We start from the raw sequence: 23482 nt of genomic DNA, 5'->3' as shown, positions 1-23482 counted from the left end.
CTTTAGGCAGACAGACAGCTTATGAATAAAGACTGCAGGTCTTTGAACAGCTGATTTCTGTCTGCTGCCAAACACAAATCTGTCTGTCGGTAACACATCAACAGAAAAGGGGTTCACTTTTCAGTTCAGGGAGGGGGCTGACCGAGTCATCAGATGCAAGAAAAGATTCAAACAGATCCAGTGAATCACTACACAGCACATCAGCAGTAGGAGTTTCAGTGACCTCGACAACAGCAGGAAACACCTGATCTCCAGCCAAATCATTCCAGACTATAAGATCGATCTCTACAACAGACAGCTGATCTCGTGCACCCACTCCCACTGTGCCAGACACTCAAGAAGATGAAAGAGTAAGTGTGAAGTGGCGCATGGAGAACACACCAATAGATCAGACCCACAGTACTACTAGACAGAAAAAGGTACAGGCCACGGTCGAGCCACAGAATACCTCACACCGTTATCTCACAGAATGGTAATCAGAATCCCGTCCACCTCATTGCCACTAGGAGAAAAATAACATCTTTCGCTCTGCTACAAGCTCCTGCTGTCTAACAACTGACTGACTCACATTGGATCAGACCTGCAGCTGAAGGGTTTTTACTCTTAGACTGTTACTGTTTCTTCAGCACAGGACAGGGTGGCACACTCCTCCTGAGCTTTCACCACCAATTTACACTGACGCAACGAGCTCCAAACATCTCTCAGCCAATTCAAAGTGGCTGCAATGCGTTCGACGAGGCTGTGAAGGTCATCGACCAAAAACACATTCAAAACCAGAGACTTCAGGACCAAAATGCAACTCATTTCCTGGTTTTAGGATCATTCCTGCAGCTCTCCATCAGCAACTGCCTACAACTCAAGCAACACAGAACAGGTGAAGAGCGACACCCACAGACAGAGAGGAAGGACAACAAAAACACGCTCAAATACAAACAGGTAATAAACACACAGTGAAGGTTGTGAGCGGTCACGGTTAAAAGAAATGATGACGACTATCAAGCGGAAAACTAAGAGCTGTGTGAAGGTCCTGTGTTGTCAACCCATCCATTCACCACATCCACCTTTTTCCCTCTACACACTATCCGACTTCCACCTTTGTCCCATCATAATCACTTTGGCCATTAGAGGTCGCCTGACAGTAGAACTTAACTGTGGGTCGTAATAAATGGCTTGTTTTTGACCATCATATTTTCTTGTTTCTTGTTCATCACCACTAACTGTGTGAATTGATGCACTGTGTGATGTCATCAAAGCAATTTGAAACATGGTAAGTAATTAGTAATTATGTTGTAATCCTGCTCAATAGAAATTTTTTGCAGACACATGTTGCATTGCATGAGTCATGTATATTTAGTTATAAGCACTGAAACATGCTAATATGACAAGACATTGGATCTGTCTCAAAAATGTTTCATATTGAAACCTGTTGTGAAAACTCATTCAGAGCAGCCTCACCATACTGAACAAAGAAATAATGGAGTATTTTTAAACAATGTGTTCAGAGAGCACATACCTCCATCAAATGTGTTCATTTAGTCTACGGAGTTTTAACCTGTATCTGATTAACTGTGCAGCCAAACATCTCACACACAGTAAAAAAAAAAAAAAAAAAGTGCAGTGATCGTCTTGAGTCTGAAAACAAAGTTTACCTAATAAGGTTAATAATAAAGGCAGAACTTTCAGGAGGAAATCGAGATTTAAAGGCCTCAGGCTTCCGCTGTGCCTCAGTGGCATTCTGTTAGGTGAGATGACCTTTGACAACACAGAAAATAACCTCAGAACGAGCTGTTTACACCTGTTAGAATGTCATACAGCATGTTACTGGGCTTCCCCCCGCTCACTGCAGTTAATGCTTCCTCCTCTGAAATGTATTGGTGTACCATTTGAGGTTGTTGATACTGAAAATGACTGAGATGATGAGTTTACACAGAACAATCACTCTGACACCAGAAATAATATTTCCGAGGAGATTCAGACAATAATGAGACATTAATTAAAAAGCATCTTGTCTAAAACTAATGCTTCACAGAAAGATTAAAAACTGGGCTTTCACTGAAGTTCCCAGCTCCAAACGTCTCAAAGAAAGTGTTTTGAGTGGATTGATTGGCCTCATTTTAAATATTAAATATGCACAGTACACAGACATCAAGAATCCATGATGAAAAACAAGTGCTGAAGCACTGTACTGTACTGTAAGAGATGAACTGTTGTATCACTACGCTAACTGCTGGCATCACTATAAAGAAGTCAGGTTTTAAAAGAAAATTATGGATTACTAAAACTTTCTTTTAATCATGTCTGACTGGGCTCAAGAGACCTGAGTACTGCAGCAGCAATCTGACACACGTCAGTCACACACAAATACGTAGAGACAGCATCAGAAGGAATCACACACTCTGTTCAATGTTCATCATCAAGTTCAATCAATTGATCTAGTGTAATGAGACTTTCATGTTTTGATTTCATTTATAATTCATTCATTTGTATGGTGTAAAGTAGTGGGAGCAGTCTGCTCTGGCTCAGTGTTTACTGGTGGGGCATCAAGAATGAACTGTCCTGGGAAATGCAGTTTTCAGTCTCAGAGGAGATGTGATAAAGTGATGAACTGATGTGTAGTCCTGAACCTGATCCGAGTATGAGTTTTACCTGTTGTGTTGACATTAGTGTGGTAAACTGCATACTGTTGTTTTAAGGTGCAGAATCTATACTTGAACAGAAACACGATGCTTGACAACAAAAAAATGTTCCTGCCCTCCAGTGAGAAACCTGCTATTTCTGATAGAAGGGATAGAAGGAAACTTTTTTCTCTTCAGTCTGAGCCACACAAGCTTTAATAGTCAGACTTGACGCAACGTCCCAGATATTTACAAGATGGAGCAGCTTCAGTTTCAGTACCTTTACGTGTCGAGATGACAGGAAGATGGCAGATAAAATCATGGCTTTGTTTAGTTTTATCATTATTCAGTACAAGTTTGAGATTCTGCAGAGAAGTCTGAGGAACTTTACCAGCAGCCTGAAGTCTAGACTCGGCTTGAGGTGGAGAAGAGCACAAGATTGAATCAGCTGCATAGAAACATTTTGGCTATCATTGCTACTAACAGTAACACCAGTAATGTAAATCTAAGGTGCAACTTTGTTAAAAACAGTTCAGATGGATCACTGTCTGGCTGCTTGACTTTCTTACCCTGTTTGACCTCAAAGGTTACTTTGGTGAATAGCATGTTATCTTAACATTTATTATTTGGAAACATGGTCTTCAGCATGTTCTATTATATATCAGTTCATGTGGTCTATAGATAACGAATATAGTTCCATGAGGACATGTCGCTGGTCAATTGGTGCTGTAGTAACATAACACTAGAAAAACCCCCCAAAGTTAGCTACCTAGCCTTGGGGGGTTTTCCTAAATACTTACTGCCAGTTACCTAAATTACACCACACACACACACACACATACACACACACACACACACACACACACACACACACACACACACACACACACACACACACACACACACACACACGCTTCTTCTCACTTTTAATTTGTCCTCAGACTAAAGGGGTTTAAATAGTGTCATGTGGATAAGCTGTTGGCTTTGTGTGAGTATTTATCATAAATAATAAATGCTGTGATCCAGCAGCACAAAACACCCCATGCATTTACATATCACTGGTATTAAACACAAAAACCCACCAAACTTTACAGTGAAAAATGTGAGAAATCAATAGACAGTGATTGGTTTATTGGCCAATAATTGGTTTATTGGTCAATAATAATAATAATGGATGTTCAATGGATTAACATGAAGGTTGTTGTGGGTTGTGAAGCTAAAAAATCGATGTGTTCTCACAGACAAAGAGAAACCGTGAGATAATCCGGTGAAGGTGTAAATATAGCCACGTCCCAACAGTCAAACTGTCACACAGAGCTGCAGAGGAGGGACTAAGGTTTCAAATAGAAACAGGTCTGTAAAGAAGAACAGGTCTGTGGTGACTGAAGAGTCAGTCTGTTCAGGTCCATAAATCAGTGAAGCTTCTCACCACATTCACATCACAGCTGGAATTAACATAAAGAGGAAGATGAAAACGCTTGTGTGCTTTGAAATTCAGAATTCAGGACTTTCACTATAAAATGTCATTAGCAGCGGGAGACTCTGACCTCTAATGAAACAAATTCGACACCCACTCTGGGCTGAATCAGCTGAGTCAGCCCAGCACCTCAGTAAAGGAAGGAGTGAATCATGGCATATAGACAATATAGTTTTCACTCTGAATCACGCAAAGTGAGAGGCCACACATCATTTACAGTACACACAGAAGTCTCCCAGAATCTTGTCAGCAAGAATCACACAGAACTGTCACCTCATCATTGTGTGCTCAGGGATCAGAAAGTACATTGTCAGAGCTGTTCTCACACTATTACTGATATTCACACAAGAATATGGTTCTCACAGACACGAAGCACTGAGCTGCACGTGCTGACATGATGAACTGTTTCCAGCATCCAAATCACCTCTGTCTGACAGCTAATCAAAACAAACAGAACATCGGAAGATTTCAAAGTGAGTGAGTGAATAAACGAGTCCTGACACTGCTGCCGTCTGTCTGTTTCAAATCTCCTACAGTGTCTTTGTGAAGAACTAAGAATTTAGAATGAGGACGGCAGAAATCTAAGTGTGTGGAACTCAACATGAATAGTCCTTTTTAGAGAGATTCAGTTTCAGAGTCTGGCTGTTGTTCCTGCTCGTTATCCGTCACACATGTAACAGAGCAACCGTTAATATTAACACATGTGCTGTCAATACAAGCCAAACTGTGAGCTGTGAAAAAGGCCTCAGTGGTTGTGATGGCTCGGTAAATGCTTTGTCCTGCCAGTTTGTGTCTTGTAAGACATCAGTAAATATAATATATGTATAATATATGTATATTTATATGTGTGTATATTTATATGTGTGTATATATGTATATATATATATATAATATATATATATATATAGATATATATAGATATATCTATATATATACTGTATATGAGGTTATATAAGTGTTTTAGATCCAAATGTAAATGTTCAATTGAATATTAAAAACAATAATAAACCAAAAATTAAAAACTAAATCAAAGTTTTCAAATAACACTTTCAACCTTGAAGTTTTTTTCTTGTATCATTTTTATCATGTTCCACTTTACAAATGCTGTCCAGTGTTTGTCCTGTTGATCTGCAACACACACCATGTTGTTAACAAAATGTAACGGCAGCTGAGAAGGATTCATGCTTATGATGTTTCTATTAATGCGATTCTTCAGATATTACAAAAGTCACATCTTTACTTTCAATATATTTTAAAGTAATTAAAACATAGAGTTTATATTATATTAAATTATATCAAAATATATTAAATTATATTATATCATATTATATTATAAACCTAACTTCACTCTAACCTTAAACACGTCTACATCTTCAAATTGAATGACTTATGTTTAGATGCTTTTTGTCCCAATAACGACAAGTCAAGTCCTTGTATGGACACACAACACACACACACACACACACACACACACACACACACACACACACACACAGTACGTGAGTGTAATCTGTGTGTGTGTAATCTGATTACTAGAGAGTCTCTCTGTCCACATCTGAAAACAGTAGATTGTCCTGAGTGAGTGGGACAGTGTTTGTGAGATGGACCTGGAACAGGTATTTCCACCTGTACTGTTGTCTGATGGGTGTCAGTAAAAACTGACGTTGAACAGTTCAGACATGTGTTTGTGATTTTGGTGGACCAACCCTTTATATGAATGTGATCACAGGCAGTTTTGACCTGAGTCGGTTCATGTGAACAGGAGTGAATGTAAAGATACAACTTAATTAATGTCAGTGGTTCATTCAGATGAAGAGAAATGCATCTTATTCTCATTAAATACATTCCTGATATTCACATTTAAAAAAAACCCTCTCTGAGCCGTGTGAAGGTCTCAGAGCGATAACGTGTTTATTCTCTTTGTACTTTCCAAAATACACATTTGTTGAGGTTGCCACAGCCGTGTTTGTGTTAAATTTCTGGTTGTGTTGTGATTTGCTGAGCTCACAGGCTTCAGCTTTGCTCCGTCTCCAGCTGCGTATAAATACTGAGTGGATGACTCGCAGCTCTGATGTCCCCCTCCTCTGAGACTGCCGTCAGGTGAGTGTGCACCTTTGTTACTACCATCCAGCACCATAAACAAGCCTCTAAGATGGAAATATCTTCACATTTAGATTTAAATAAGTTTTTCTTTCAAACAACTGAATTTAAACTAAAGGTATGAATGCAAACTTTCTCACGGCATAGTCCAGATTTCACTGTGAAGTGCAGCAGCTCAATTCATTTCAATTCAATTGTATTTATATAGTGCCAAATACATTATCTCAAGGCACTTTACAGTAGACTTTTTTTGTTCCTTTTTTCTTTTGTTTCTAACATGAACAGCAGAATCTTCAGTCTTCTTCAGACTGTGATCTGAAGTCAAAAACCATATTTCCTGTGGAATAACTCCCCTGAATCATTGCAGAGTGTCTCCGCTGAAGAACCTGAGAGAAGGAAGACAGAGGCAGGCAGCAGGTTCTGCACGCAGGTGATACGGTAAGAACAACATTCACTGCTTTGCATCAGAACTTCAGAACCCACCTGGGATCAGGATGGAGATCAGCTCAGACCACATGGAGAAGCCTGAGGATGAGTGTAGATTCAGAGAGGATCAGAGAGGATCAGAGAGGGTTTTTCACGTCGTCAGTGTGGTCTCAAAGAAAGTGTCTGCAGTCAACGTATGTCCCAATATTTCAGTTCACGACTATATTTCACAAAACACACAACAACAGTGTGAAAAGCTTCGAGAGTAAAGAACACAACAATACTCTTGGATGATATTTATACTTAACACACATCTTCATACACATGGAGGTTTTTAAAGACAATTATAAAGTTGTAAATCTGTATGCTCAGTACAGTGGAGTTACATTTTCTATTTTTTATTCATCTGCAAAATATGTTTTAATAGAGGTGAAACACTCATCGAGGTTTTACAGTGGTATTCGATGACAGTTAGACACTGACACTGACCACTGAAATCTGACTTATTCTGTCTGGGCATCATTATAAATCTACTCGTTTCAAAGTGAACTCTGACCATGTTTTATGGAACAACATGTTTGTGTTTAACATTTTTAAAAACCTCTGACTCTTCATTTTGAATGTCAGCTGTAATTTGACAAAACATGTAAAAGACAGCCTCATCCTGAGGGGGTAATGTCCGATCCTTTGACCTCTGACCTCTGACCTCTGACCCAGCATCAGCACCATCTGCAAATATTAAGTCCCATTTGTCCCTGATGCATTCAAATTTCAAAGACTAATAAATGACACTGATCATGAGAATATGAGCAGTTCATAATATAGATTATATAATATTTATACAAGATGTATTTTTTCTGATTTAACTTTAATCTTTGTTTGTTTCTCATGGATTGTTGAATAATTCTGGATAAAGCCTCTAAACATGACCTGGCAGGTAGACTTTGTTTTAAGGGCCAGGAGCCGTAAATGTGAGAAGGTAGATGGACTGTGGACTGATTTTTCTTATTATGTCCAGTACCAGCCTTAACCTACGTATTAATTGTACAGTATCTGCACCTGTACATTTATAATCAGCTGACTGACTGATAATTTTCATCTACAGCAAGTGAAAGACACTTGCTGTAGACAAAAATGATAATAAAATGCTGTCATTGTGATAATTGCATTATATACATTAAAACAAATATAAACTCTTCAAAAGTCCATATTCTAACAAATGAGTTGACAAATCAAATTAACACAATATATTTGACCAATATTTAATTAAAAACACTAATGTGTATATATACTATATATATCACACACACACGCACACACACACACACACACACACACACACACACACACACACACACACACACACACACACACACAGAATACAGGCTGATGTAATGTCAGTGGTTTGGTGAATTTTAGTGAGTTTTACTTCATCAACTAAAAATCTATGTTAACAAGCTTCTGGTTGTTCTACAGTGAAGGGAAATGTCAGATTAAGCACAGTTTCCATTCTGAAAGAAGAAGAGCTTCCATTTAAAAAGATGACTCATATGTCCCACCTTTCAGTATAAGCGGCTCTGGTGTTGATGTGGACCAGGACATCGGTCACATATATATAGAGAGGTTTCTAGTGAAGTGTGTTATTGTGTAGCTTGTGTGTGTTGTTGTGAAGTTGCAGTTAAGGATGTTATAGACAGGACAGACCTCAGGAAGCTTCTGTAAGAGCTACAGCCATCTTCTCAGCAGAAATCAGGAAGTGGGGCTGTAGAGGAAAAAATCAGTCCAAACACTCGTCTTTCACCCAAAAAAAACACTTCAAGTGTTTCCACAGTAACTTAGACAGTCTCTTTGGTCTCTTTTCTTTTTGTGTTATTTTAGTTCAGTATTATTCACTCCTCCAGCCACTAAACTGCATCTCACACATAAATGGGGGGAAATGTCTATATCTGGTCACATGCGTCAGGTATTTTTGTCTGCTGGTAACAACAGTATACTGTCCTGGGAAACAAAACTGAGATGTTGTTCATACATTTTCCCCCAAACCACAGTTTCTTTTCCATGACTGTAGTGAATAGGTTCCCAGTGTTTACAAAAACAACATCATTTACTTCTCCTTTACTCTGTTGTTCCCAAAAATCTGTTTCATTCCACCATAGCTACATGTTAGCATCAGAAGGAACCACTCAGCAGACTCATACAGTGACCTTACATTGTCAATCACACAGCGTATCACAGTGTTACCTGTATCGCTCACAACTACTGGCTGATCCAGTGTTTGGTTTGGTCAATGACAAAACTGCAGTGTAAATGCACTACAACACACTGCAATACTACAATATAGTACAACACACAATGTACTACAAGACACTACAATTCTACAACACACTACAACACACTACGAAAGAATACAACACACTATGACACACTACAATACCACAACACACTACGAAAGAATACAACACACTATGACACACTACAATACCACAACACACTACGAAAGAATACAACACACTATGACACACTACAATACCACAACACACTACGAAAGAATACAACACACTACGATACACTACAATACTACAATGTACTTCAACACACTGCAATACTACAACACACAATGTACTAAAACACACTACAATACTACACCACACAACATACTACAACACACTTAAACATACTACGACATATCACAGTACTACAACAAACTACAACATACTAAGACACACTACAATACTACAAGACACAATGTACTACAACACACTATCATACTACAAATACTACGACACACTACAACATACTACGACACAGTACAATACTACAACACAATATAGTACTACAAAACACAACGTACTACAACGCACTACAATTTAACAACACACTACAACACAATAAGACACACTACAACACACTCCAATAATACAACACACTACAATACTACAACACACTCCAATAATACAACACACTACAATATAAAAACACACTACGACACAGTACAATACTACAACACGTTACAATACTACAATACACAACATACTGCAATACTGAACGACACACTACAGCACACTACAATACTACAACACAGTACAACATACTACGACACACTACAATACTACAACACAGTACAACATACTACAACACACTACAATACTACAACACAGTACAACATACTACGACACACTACAATACTACAACACAGTACAACATACTATGACACACTACAATACTACAACACACTACAATACTATGATAGACTATGACACACTACAACACACAACATACTAAAACACACTGCAAAACTACAACACACTACGAAACACTATAACACATTACATTACTACAACACACAATGTACTTCAACACACTAAAATACTACAACATACAATGTACTACAACACACTACAATACTACAATACGCTACAATATTACAACACACTACAATACTATGATACACTATGACACACTACAACACACAACCTACTATAACACACTACAACACAGTACAATACTACAACAAACTACAACATACTACAACGCACTACATTATACTACAACAAACTAAAGTACTACAACACAGGACAACATACTACGACACACTACAATACTACAACACACAACATACTACAACACACTGCAAAACTACAACACACTACGCAAGACTATAACACATTACATTACTGCAACACACAATGTACTTCAACACACTACAATACTACAATACACTACAATAATACAACACACTACAATACTACAACACAGTACAATACTACGACAAACTACAACATACTGCAACACACTACACTACTACAACGCACTACATTATATTACAACAAACTAAAGTACTACAACACAGTAAAACATACTACGACACACTACCATACACTACGGCACACTACAACACACCTCGTTCTGTTGCACACCTCTGGGCCACTGCCAAGAGACCACTGGAACATGCATTATGTTCCTGTATCAAGTGTAAACTAGGCCATGAAAACTTCATGTAAATCAAATGATGATTGTCACCCAAGGGTTACTTGCTGTGTTCAGCAGGTGGAGCAATGACTATGACTTCATATTAGTACGCAGATGTGTGGGACTGTAATCAAACATGTGAAGTTTGATTGAAACATCAATATTTGCCGCACCACCAGAGCCACGCGGTTCAACCAAAATCATTTTCACAGTGAAGATTTGACAACATATAATAGAATTATAACAACTTCCTGTTGTGAAATTCGCCACACCACTAGAGCCATGCCCTTAAATGAAAACTCACAATCTTGAGAATCAAGCATCATCAAGTAATTTCTGACCAAGTTTGAAGTGAGTGTGGTCAACTTGCTAAGAGGAGTATATTAAATTTTAAAACGTTCTATTTTCTATTGCCATTAGGTAATGCTATGAATATAACTGAATATTGGCATGCAGATGTGTTCAGGCTGGGACTCTTATCAAACATAAAGTTTGAGCCAGTTTGGACAATGCGTGCTTGATACTGTATACAACAACTTCCTTTTTCATTGCAAAACATCAAAAGTCGCTACGCTGCCATGGGCAGGCTGTTCCACGAAAACTCACACTTTCAACAATAATTCATCATCAAAGACTTAGACAAAGCATTTGATGACCAAGTTTTAGGTGGGTGTGGTTAAGCCTCCTAGAGAAGTACAAACATGACATTTCCCGTTGCCACAAGGGGGTGCTATGATTATAAATGAATATTGGTATGTAGATGTCCTCAGGCTGGGACTCTCACCAAACTTATAAAGTTCTGGACCGTTTGGATAATGTGTGCTTGAGTTAAGGAACTTAACTTTTCATGGCAAAACATTGAAATTCCCTGCTCCGCCACATTCCAACGAAAATTCAAAAGCTTCTCAATTTAACATCCCAAAGGTTTTAAGATTATACTGACCAAATATGATTAATTCGCTAGGAGGACTTCTTTAAAGTATGTGACCCTTAAATTGCAAAAATGGCAATTACATTCAAAATGGCGGCTTCCTCTTGGAACCTATTAGACTATGGTTGCAGGAGGCTTTTTCGTACGTCTTGGCATGTTTCATGTGCCTACTGCTTTTCATACATGTAGGTGAAATCAAGGGGATAGGAAGTGCCTCTTTGAAATTTTCTAAGGGGCACTATTGAGCCATGTTTCACGAGTTTTTGAGCATGTTTAGGCTCAAAAAGGCGATTTACTAGCGATTTCCTAGCATACAGAAAAATGATAAACACAATACTTTCAATAGAGTCCTTGCACCATTTGGTGCTCGAGCCTTAAAAAACATAGGATTCAAGATTTTGTTCTTTATTTAATTCTCTCTCTCTCTCTCTCTCTCCCTCTCTCTCTCTCTCTCTCTCTCTCTCTCTCTCTCTATCTAACTATCTATCTATCTATGTATATATATATATATAATTATGTGTGTGTATGTGTGTGTGTGTGTGTGTGTGTGTGTGTGTGTGTGTGTGTGTGTGTGTGTGTGTGTAGACAATGAGATGTGACGACAATTTCTCTTTCTGTTTGAATAATTAACCCCTGAACCTGACTGTTGGCTGATTTTAGATCAAAGACCTGAAAACAAAAGTCTCCTACACTTTGATTTCAGAGTATCGGTGTGATGTGATATGTAACTAATAAACCCACACTTGATAGTAGTTCCAGTATGAGGCATCTGCAACTTTCCACACTGTAATGTGGCTGACTACAAGATCCAAACAGGAAATACTTCCCTCACCATTTGTGGCCGACGGATGTTGACTCACAGAAATACCGACCAAATATCGACCATCACATCAGATCATTTGAGTGTTCAGTGTTGTGACTGAAGCTCTCCTGATTGTGTATAAGCAGACACACTGAGGCTTCTGCTAGGGGAGACAAAGTGAAGGAGGGAAGCCAAAATGAGAGATGACAGTGAGAAGCCACAAACATGAGTGCTCTCACTTTCCACTGAATTCCTGTTTCTGTGGGTGTGCATTTGCAGAACACATTTGGTATTGGCTTTCTGGTTTATTGTCTAGATGCACGCTTTAAAGCTTTAAAGAAATCTCTGATGTGACAGGGAGATAGCTGAAAGGAAGGGCCCCGTTCTCAGACTTCACACAATACGTTATTATGTACATCATGACAATAACTATCACCCGCTTCATAGAGAGATGTATCCTGTCATAAGCTTTCATAAGAGCCTCTGAAGACTTACACCCATCATGAATAAACAAGATTAAGCATCATAGCTGAATGCTTTTGAGAAAGATATCATGTCCTGGAAATATATCCAGGGGTGGTTTTAGACTAGGACAGTCATTAACACTAGAAAGTGAAAATGACCGAATGAATGAACCAACTGATCAACTGACAAACATAAAACGAGGAACAGAATCTAAAGAAGCAAAATAATGTATATATTTATTTCATTGCTACACTCATCTCTCAATTTGATTAAAAATGTAAATATTAAAATATTAAAAATGCGTATTGCTTTCATTCACAAATACATTGATAGTACACATACTACTGAGAACACGTGTGTTTTTACAGCACAACCTCTACTTGTAGAGACTCCAGCACTATTAAACTGTTTTCTGTTTATGTTCAGACTCTCACAGCACTTGGTTCAGGTCAGGGAAAGATCCTGGTCTGGTTTATTACAGAAATAGTTCACACTGACTCAACATGATCCACAACATTATTTTTCACTAATCTTAACTAAGGTGCTTGTCTTGCACAGTGGCAATTCAGAGTCGTCAGGGCCCTAGCAAAAAATTGCCAGGGGCTCGCTCCAATCTGTGTTCATCAACATTATGTAATAAATAATCTGACACCAAATGAAAAATGTCAAATTGTTCAAATTTTTATAAATTTCAATGTTTCACTGTTTCCCTTAGTCGAATTTTCAAAATATAAATATTAAGAATTTTGAAAACCTTGTAATTTTCAAATATAAATATAAAGCATGTGAAAAACAATGTCATTTCCAAAATATAAATATAAAGAATGTGGAAAACCATAGAATTTTCAAAATATAAAAATAAGGAACATGGAAAACCTTGTAGTTTTCAAAATATAAATATAAAGAATGTGAAAAACCATGGAATTTCACAATATAGATATAAAGAATATGGAAAACCTTGTAATTTTCAAAATATAAATATAAAAAAGAACGTGGAAAACCTTGCAACTTTCAAAATATAAGTATAAAGAATGTGGAATACATGACCAGAACCAGAGATGAATGTATCAGAACGGTTAGTGTAGTTAGCATCTGTTTGTTTATCTTGTTTGTTAGCTTGTAACTGCCAGTGGCTGACATGGTGTTTGTTGATGTGCTAATGCTAACTTTCTTTCGCTATACTGACAAGGTTTCAGTGACTGGTGAAAGAGCAGAGAGTATCAAGATGGTTAGAGGAGGGAACATCAGAGACTCAGCCTCATGTTTGAGCCTCAGTCAGACCCAGACTCAGATGAGGAGTCTGTTGAGACCAGAATCAGAGACTAGCAGACGTATCAGAACAGGCAGCATAGTTAGCATCAGTTATTTCTTTATGTTGTTGATAGCTTGTAACTGGCAGTGGCTGACACAGTGTTAGTGGTTGTGCTAATGCTAACTCTCTCTCTCTACTACTGAAGCACATTTTGCTGACAACACAAGTAAAATTTACTTTACTTGTGATGGAGATTTTACAGTGTGGTGCTGCTACTATTACTGTAAAGGCTCCAGATACTAATTATTAAACTTCAAACACATTTCTTCCCTTGGAGCTTCTTTATGAATGTTTCTATGCAGCGTTCCACCATGACTAATTGTCACCATTGGAATGCGACGTATTGTAACTGACATGAACTGGAGCTGACCAGTCTTTGTTGTTTGTGAAGGACTACAGACTTTTAAACACAAAGTGTGAGGTTCTCAACAGATGGAGCATCAACTGATGAATGACAACTCTATGCAGTTGATAAAGAGACAACATAGTGAAGTACTACTCCAGGAAAGATAGCATCTGATCTGGAAATACAATCCAGGCATCTTCGACAAACACTAGTTCCAGTGGTTGCAGGTGACACATTTCACCACGCTGCACAAAAGAAGAGCAAGTGTGTGTGTATATGTGTGTTTGTGTGGTTGTGTACGCGAGTCAGTGCACCTGCTGTGAAGAACCACAGCCTCTCTGTCAGAGGGCTTGGTACAGGAAAGCCTTCACATTTGGGGTGTGTGTAATTGTCAGATAACCACACAGCTATGATGTTGTGTTCTAACTGCATCATGTGTGGAAGGCAACAGCCTCCAGCTGCTGCTCCCTGCAGGAGCAAGGTCATGTTCACAATGTAACACAGTCGTGTTGTCCAAAGTTAACAAGACTTAAACTGAGAAAACAACAACTTCTAACTTAATGTGTCATGAGAACACAATACATAAAAATGGCATAATTAGTGGGTGGAACATGTGCTCTTGAATTAATAAAGTGAGAAGAAACTACTGATTTGTGCTCCTAAATCAACTGATCTAGACTCAATAAGTTTATATGAATTAATCATTTGAGCACATGAATGAAAGAATATTTCCTTTTAATTACTAATATGTCCTTTAAATTAAATGTCTGTGTGAAAAAAAAACATAACATGACACAATAGGAGTCAGACAGTTGATGTGACAGCTCACTGTTGCGTTGCTTTATGCTACACAGTGGTGCATGTGCACCTAACTGACAGCAGCCTGAATAATAATAAGTGCAGGTCCTGTGATACCTGCTCTGCTCAGAATGTATGTTTTTTTAAATATTATGTTTTGTTGCATTGCCAGAATACAAACACACTCAGCACATCATACATAACAGCAATAGCCACACTGCCACAGATGCAGTGGGGGACCAGGTGCGTACAGTAACATGAACAGAGGTATGAAATTGAAACTCCTCCAAACTTGCAGTTGTTGTCTTTTAAAGTTGTGAAGGCTGAAGCCTGTGAGTGTCTCACTGAGGGGACGTCATTCTCTGCACAGCTCTAGCACTTTACATCAAATATAAAAGGCAAGAAGATTTAGAAAAAGCAAAAAACAAAAAAATAACAATATAGAAAGATACATGAGCCGGATTTAAACAGGCAAATGAAACAGAAATAAGCTGAATCAGAATAAAACAGGTTAAACAGTGGAATACAAATGACACTGCAGCTACAGTGGCGACTGTCTCTGACAAACAGGAAGCAGAGTAAAGATGTGAGAACTCAACTGATGTGATCCACTTCCCTGGTCTTACTGAGGACCAGCAGCAGTGTTGTGAACCAGATTTCTTCAGGTGACAGTGGCTCGCTGTAACTGTCTTAATGTGGATGATAAATTTTAGGTCTGAGTCCAGAGCACTCCAGCAGGCCTGGTTACTGGTCTTTAATGAGACTCAAGCTGCTCTCTGACTCTGACTGAATCTGATTTACATGGAGACGTCTCATCAGTGACTGATCTGTTGAAGACGCCCACTCAGTGCTTGTATGGAACCATAGTCAACATCGTATAAATCTGTGTGTCATCCACATAGTTATGGTGAGATATTTTATTGTTTTACATCACTTGAGCTGAATAATTTAAGATGAGCTGACGGGGAATGTAGATGTTGAAAAGTCTCACAGGACGTCCCGGTCTGTACTGATGGTGGAGGGGAGGAGCAGTGTCAGTGGTGTGTTCAAACTGCTGACTGGAGAAAACAACTGTGTCTTATGATTGTACTTCAAACAGGTTAGATATGAGCCTGACATTGTTCGTGTGGAGATATCGTTTTCTAAGAGTGGATTAATAGCTGTAGTTTAAAAGAAAGAACTGATCAATGCAATTAAAACATTTGAAATTCTTGATCTTTACAGCAGTAAGTGTTGCTTGTGTTCCTGTGGAAGCAAAAAAAATTGGGGACACAACCTTTAAGTCTCTACAGTAGAACAGTGAAGTCTCTTGTCACAGCAGGAATGCCACAGACAATCAGTGAGAGTGTGAGATGTGGACAGAACCAAACTCAACCACAGTGTGAGAAGATCAAACATCCTCCTCCTCCTCCTCCTCCTCCTCCTCCTCCTCCTCCTCGTCAGACCAGGGACATGGTATCACCACCTGCCTCAGGAAGTCAGGTACGCAGCAAATGACATCACAAAGCTAGGCTTGAACAAACTTTACCACTTCCTAAACACAGACAGACATGACATACTTTCCTGGGTTGAAGGTGGTGGTGGAAGAAGTGTTCAAATTCTCAGCTACACTCAGAGACTCATTATGTTGAATGGTCCCTTTAAAAGTGACTTATTATTATATAATGTATAGAATTCTAGTGGATTATTATTAATTAAAATTGACTGGTGTTTTTAATATTCACAGCATGTAATGATCTATGTGGTCACTGCAGAACTACAGTGATTCTGTTGTAAAATGTGTCGTTTAAGATGCTGATCTGTTACCTACAATAATCCAACTCTGCCAGTGTGATTCTAATGTGTTTCCAACACAAACCAATTTTTCTGAGAGGAAATACACATTGTTTTTCTACACATCATCAAATCATATTGTGTGTACAAAATGCTTTTTCTGCTCAGAATGACTGTGTATGTGTCTGCTTGGATTTGAAAGTTCAGTTTCATCAAATCCTATTGTATGAAACAGGCGACCCTTTTCTCCACTAAATAGCTCATGACATTTGGTATAAATTATCTACAGACAATGCAAAATATACAAAATCAATTAACTATTAACTATTATCTAGAGTCTTTATTCAAATTCTGCCAAAACTGACACAGACCTTCTATAAAAGGTAGATATCAAGTCTTTCAAACGGTTTTTGGATCAGTCAAACAATGAGTCCGCAGTGATATGCAGTAACCTGCTGTATTGTCTTGTATGCACATCATTTTCTATTTCATCTTATTTTTAAACAGATTTCACCAAAATATTTGACAGGACACTCCAGAAAAGCAGTTTGATGAGTGATGTTTTTTCAGAATTGTATCTCAGTTAAATTGCTGTGTATTTTTGAGGTTTGGTGACATCCCTCTCGCTGCCTTCTGCTGGTGAGGTTGATCTGGCTTCCTGGTTCAGGACCCAGTGGGCAGGGTTAGAGAGGGCATCAAAAAGTCCATTTAGAAACTTGATAACAATAATGTGAACAGTCTTTCAGATATTTATCTGTAAATGTGTGATTTTAGTGAATGTTTTAACTTCAGCTGAATTACTCCCATAGACCTCAAATTGTCAACCACACAGTGCCGGGTTCAACACTGGGGGGACGGTGTTGAACCTGGCAGGTGTGTTGCAAATTCCAGCCACTATTCAGGCACATGTAATGACACTTATTGACCTCAAGGTGGTGCTGTGATAATCAAGTTTATGTTCTTACAGTTTACTTAAAAACAGTTTGGCCTAGAATTAAAATGATTTCATAATTTTAATCTGTCAATACATCTGCATCTGGTCCTCATCTGTAACATCTGCTTGGATTATTGCCACTATATTCTCTGATTGTTTTGGATCCTCTGATACATCTATACTGGCTCTGCTAAATTTGTTATCTTTGTACTTTTCCAACAGCAGGAATTCTGTTTTAATTTTGGAACATTGGTCAATGAAACACAAACAGAGCAGAAAAGTTAGCCTTAAAATGATTAAATCTAATGAACAATTGGTATTCACCAGACTGAAACAAGTCATTTATGAAAGTTTGTTTAGTTAAGAGAGGTAAATCATTCTTTTTAATAAAAAACATGTTCTGAGGCCTTCATTTTTATTTGACACATCATCCACAGGCTGTAGTTAACATGGTGTCTTTCCTCCCAGTGTTGGAGCAGTATGGAAGACATAAGGCAGAAGCAAGAGAGACCGTCAGTGCTGCGTCAAGTTTCCCAAACAGCTTCCAGACAACACCACGGTATGCAGACACCTCAGCTCCACATGAGCAATATCTTTTATTCTACATGACAGTCATTTTATATGTTCTGACTTTTTTAAGGTTTGATTCTGTATTTTTTCTAGTTTGTACAAAGGTAGCTTAATGTAAAGTAAGCAACTTTAGAAACAACCATTCTTGCATTGAGGCTTGGTGATATTTCAATTTCTTACCTGAGTAAATGAACTGAATGGGATTTAAGACCATTTGCTACCTAAATGCAGTAGAGCATCAGCAGTGGCAGCAGAATTTGTTGCATATATTTCCAACAGGTCAAAAGTACACTAATGCTTTCTTTCTCTAGAGGTGGATGCAGGCCGTCTTTCCCAGTCCTCTCTGCCACAGATGAGCTCCTCTCTCATGCAAAGCCTTCACTTGCTCCCTTTGAGGGGAGACGGTCCAAAGCAGAGCTCCATCGAGGCCAGGCTCCATGATCGGTGACTGTCACAATGATCTTTAGATAGATAGATAGATAGATAGATAGATAGATAGATAGATAGATAGATAGATAGATAGATAGACAGACAGACAGACAGACAGATAGATACTTTATTTATCCCCTAGGGGAAATTCATGAATTGAATGATAAATGATAAATTATGCAAAGTAATGAGTTGGCTAAAAATATGTTGTGGTTAAGAACTGAAATGTATCTGCATACTGGATTTAAGATTCCTTTATTTGGCTAGATTAACTGAATGTGGATTCCATTGTGGTTGTGGAGGTGGATCAGTGGATCATCTGGAGGGGTCATGGGAGTTATCCCATCCAGTCAGTGTGTTGTGGACTTGGAAAGGGCCTATGACCATGAACCCTGGGGAATCTGGGATTTCCATGTAAAGAATTTCAAGGTGCAGCAGAGATTCAAAGAGTGTCAGGTTTGGTGACCAAGGTGGATCGAGGTGGTTCTGTGGCACTAGAGTCATGTAACTGTGCTCTGAAAATGGTTTATTGTAACTGCCCATGGTGAAAGAGATGAGAATAAAAGGGAATGTTCAGTTCACAGGTGGATTGGTCCCCCGACAGCAGAAATGTGGACACTAAGTGCTCAATTTACCGGCCAATCTACAGTACATTCTAACAATCATCTATGGTCATGAGGTTTGGGTAGTTACCAAAAACATTAGGTCACAGTGTCAGTTGAAGTGCACTTGGATGCTTCCCTGTCCAATTTATAGGAGAACCCAAGGCAGACCCAGAATGTATTGGACAGATTACATACCCCTCTGGCCTGGGAACACAAGATCAGCCAAGAAGACCTGGAAAACGTGACTATAGGGAGGTGGACACGTGGGCTACCTTGCTAAGCTTGCTGCTACTTCAACTAAGACCCAGATAAGCATGGGGATGTGAATCCTCCATCTCCTCCTCCTCCGTGATGTCAAGATGTTCCAATATTACACAACTTCTCTCCAATGTGTTCTGAGTCTCCTCCCAGTCTCACGTCATGAATCAGCATGGTTTGCTGGTTAAATGTGCAGACTCAGCTGGCTTCTTTTAACTAGAGGGAACAGCGGTTCTACTCCAATCTCCTCCTGGATATGTAGGCTCCTTACCTTGTCCCTAAAGCTACAAGTCCTCTGAAAAGGTCCTTTGTCACTGTTGTGCACAATGACCCATTTGGGCCCTTTCTGATCTGGCCCCCTTAATGGCCTCCAAAATGACACATGACAATTTTCTGATCTGCCAGCTCTATGGTTAAAGGCAAGACTTGTGTTACCATTCCGTGGCTCTGGGTTGAAAGATTTCTAAGTTTATTATTCTGTGTTTATAGTTTTTTGTCTGGCTGTGGTGGTTTAGTTAGTCTTTTACCTTTTTTCTGTAATTAGCTTAATAGACATCTCCTAAAATCGCACAAGATATAAATACATTTACTCAAGTATTGTACATAAGTACAATTTTACTTACTTGTACTACTTTATATATCCACTCCTAAATATTTGACTTTTCTGTTCGACTACATTTACTTGACCACTTTAGTTACTAGTTAGTTTTAAGATAAAGATTTTACACTGTGGATAATATAACGAGCACGTTTTTTTGTCAGTGCACATATGTTCACATCCTTTTCAATGTCAAGTTATGCTTTAAGAATGTGTGCCGCTTCCCCAGAGAAATTGGTACATCTAACTGAAAGCTTTTTAATTGGATTCCACTCAATGACCAAACAGATTCTCATTTCTCCCACTTTTATTTTGGAAGGTTCAGCAATTTAGTTTGATAGTTCAGTTACATCATTCCATTAATTCCATAAGTTCCATTAGTCGTTTTTAGCCAATATTTCCTGTGACAAGAAACAATGCAGTTGTACATGTGCTGAAACATAAGTTGAGGTGTTGGAATAAAACTTTCCCACTCCACCTGTGACCTTCTCCACTACACATATGTAAACTAATTACACACATTGTGCCATCTTATCTGCAAAAATCCAGATATATCATCACGCTGTTTCTTGTTTCTGTCCAGCATTTTGTCTCAGCACTGCCATGTGTGTACCATGTTCGCAGAGTAATACAGTCCATAATGTGGCCAGTGTTTGTAATAACACCGTTTTGACTTTTCACTTTAACAATCTACCTGGTGATGTAGATCTACTGGGGAGGTAGACCTGCTGGTGAGGTAGACCTGCTGGTGAGGTAGATCTGCTGGTGAAATAGATTTACTGGTGAGGTAGATCTACTGGTGATGTAGGTCTGCCTTGTGATGTAGACCTGACGGTGAGGTAGACCTGCTGGCGAGGTAGATCTACTGGTGAGGTAGATCTACCTGGTGATGTAGGCCTGCTGGCGAAGTAGATCTGCCTGGTGAGGTAGATCAACCTGGTGAGGTAGATGTACCTGGTGAGGTCCATCTACCTATACATCAAGACATTTCTGTTCCCTCCAGCAGCCCTGAGGAGACCAGTGCTCTGTTCGTGAGTGGCATCTGCCGCTGGCCTGGCTGTGATACAGTGTCTAAAGATTTCCCCAGCTTCTTAAAGTAAGTAGATTACTGAACAGTACTGGACCACATTCACTTAATCACTCATCATTAAAGTGTTGCAGCACAGATTACTAATGAACCACTCTTACCTTGAGATGAATGATGCAATATTAACCTAATAATTATTATTTACCTCTGTAAAGGAATTGTTGGGTCTCTGTAAATAATATTATAAAGAGATGGTCTAGACCTACTCTATTTGAAAAGTACCTTGAGATAATTTCTTGTGAATTGGTGCTATACAAATAAAGATTTACTTGACTCAACTAAAGGAACAATTTCAGGATATATGCTTTTCCTTCTAAACCAGAGTCAAATGAGCAGACGACAGTACAGAGTGCAAAGCTCAGTGCAGGCTTACAGAGACCCAACAATTCTTTACAGAGGTAAATTAATAATTATTAGGTTAATATTGCATCATTCACTTCAAGGTAAGAGTGGTTCATTAGTAATCTGTGCTGCAACCTTTAATGATGAGTGATTAAGTGAATATGGTCCAGTACTGTTCAGTAATCTACTTACTTTAAGAAGCTGGGGAAATTTTAGACACTGTATCAAGCAGGAGCGGCAGATGCACTCACGAACAGGCACTGTCTCCTCAGGGCTGCTGGCAGGGAACAGAAATGTTTTGATGTATAGGTAGATGGACTCACCAGGTACATCTACCTTCACCAGGTTGATCTACTCACCAGGCTGATCTACATCACTCAGATCTACATCATCAGATCTACATCACCCAGATCACATCACCAGGTAGATCTACCTAACAGTCTTCTACCTCACCCAGCAGGTCTACCTTCACTGTCAGGTCTACTCACAAGGCAGACCTACATACACCTAGTTAGATTTACCAGCAGTAAATCTTTCACCATCCTTACCTACATATGTACTCTACTCACCAGATATATAATGTATAAATGAAAAGTCAAACGGTGGTATCAAACCACTGGCCACGATTATGTGACCTGTAACTCTGAATCGGTACACATTGGCAGTGCTGAGACAAATGCTGGATCAAATAAGTACATCGTGATATTTGATATTTGATGCATGATAGGATGGCACAATGTGTGTATTAGTTTAACATATGTGTAGTGGAGAAGTCACAGTGTGATGTGGAAAGTTTTATTCCAAATCTACTTATGTTTCAGCACATGTACAACTGCATTGTTTTTGTCACAGGAAATATTGGCTAAAAACGACTATGGAACTTATGGATATTAATGGAATATGTAACTGAAACTATCAAACTAAATTGCTGAACTTCAAAATAAAAGTGGGAAAATGAGAGATCTGTTTGGTCATTGAGTGGCCTCAATTAAAAAGCTTTCAGTTAGATGTACAATTTCTCTGGGGAGCGGCACACATTCTTAAAGCATAACTTGACATTGAAAGGATGTGAACATATGTGCACTGACAAAAAAACGTGCTCGTTATATTTCCCAGTGTAAAATCTTTATCTTAAAACTAACTAGTAACTAAAGTGGTCAAGTAAATGTAGTCGAACAGAAAAGTCAAATATTTAGGAGTGATATATAAAGTAGTACAAGTAAGTAAAATTGTACTTATGTAACAATATTGAGTAAATGTATTTATATCTTTGCGATTTTAGGAGATGTCTATTAAGCTAATTACAGAAAAAAGGTAAAAAGACTAACCTAACCACCACAGCCAGACAAAAAACTATAAACACAGAATAATAACTTAGAAATCTCTTCAACCCAGAGCCACGGAATGGTAACACAAGTCTTGCCTTTAACCCATAGAGCTGGCAGATCAGAAAATTGTCATTGTCTATTTTGGAGGCATTAAGGGGGCGAGATCAGAAAGGGCCCAAATGGGTCATTGTGCACAACAGTGACAAAGGACCTTTTCAGAGGACTTGTAGCTTTAGGGACAGGTAAGGAGCCTACATATCCAGAGGAGATTGGAGTAAGAACCGCTTGTTCCCTATCTCTCCTACAACAAAGGAGAG

At 38.7% G+C, this 23482-nt stretch overlaps 1 protein-coding gene across 8 annotated transcripts in view; it reads left to right on the top strand.

The window, feature by feature from the left end:
- Positions 1-6165: 6165 nt before the first annotated feature.
- LOC111219161 (forkhead box protein P1-like) overlaps positions 6166-23482 on the top strand; it is a 23682-nt gene continuing 6365 nt past the window's right edge. For 3 of the 8 annotated variants that reach the window (XM_022741762.1, XM_022741761.1, XM_022741758.1), the window contains exons 1-6: positions 6166-6192; positions 6560-6630; positions 16563-16723; positions 18417-18507; positions 18830-18962; positions 21412-21504. In XM_022741762.1, the coding sequence (XP_022597483.1) occupies positions 16565-16723; positions 18417-18507; positions 18830-18962; positions 21412-21504 (476 nt within the window). In that variant the 5' untranslated portion in view covers positions 6166-6192; positions 6560-6630; positions 16563-16564. Of the gene's footprint in view, positions 6193-6544; positions 6631-16050; positions 16149-16562; positions 16724-18416; positions 18508-18829; positions 18963-21411; positions 21505-23482 lie in introns of those variants that run through there. The other 5 variants (XM_022741760.1, XM_022741765.1, XM_022741759.1 and 2 more) reach the window with 5 other exon arrangements.

This window comes from Seriola dumerili, unplaced genomic scaffold (genome assembly GCF_002260705.1).
Source record: "Seriola dumerili isolate Sdu_G_001 unplaced genomic scaffold, Sdu_1.0 BDQW01000056.1, whole genome shotgun sequence".
NCBI classification, from domain to species: domain Eukaryota; kingdom Metazoa; phylum Chordata; class Actinopteri; order Carangiformes; family Carangidae; genus Seriola; species Seriola dumerili.
Note: the sequence above shows the minus strand (reverse complement) of the source record. Positions and strands in the feature narration are given on the sequence as shown.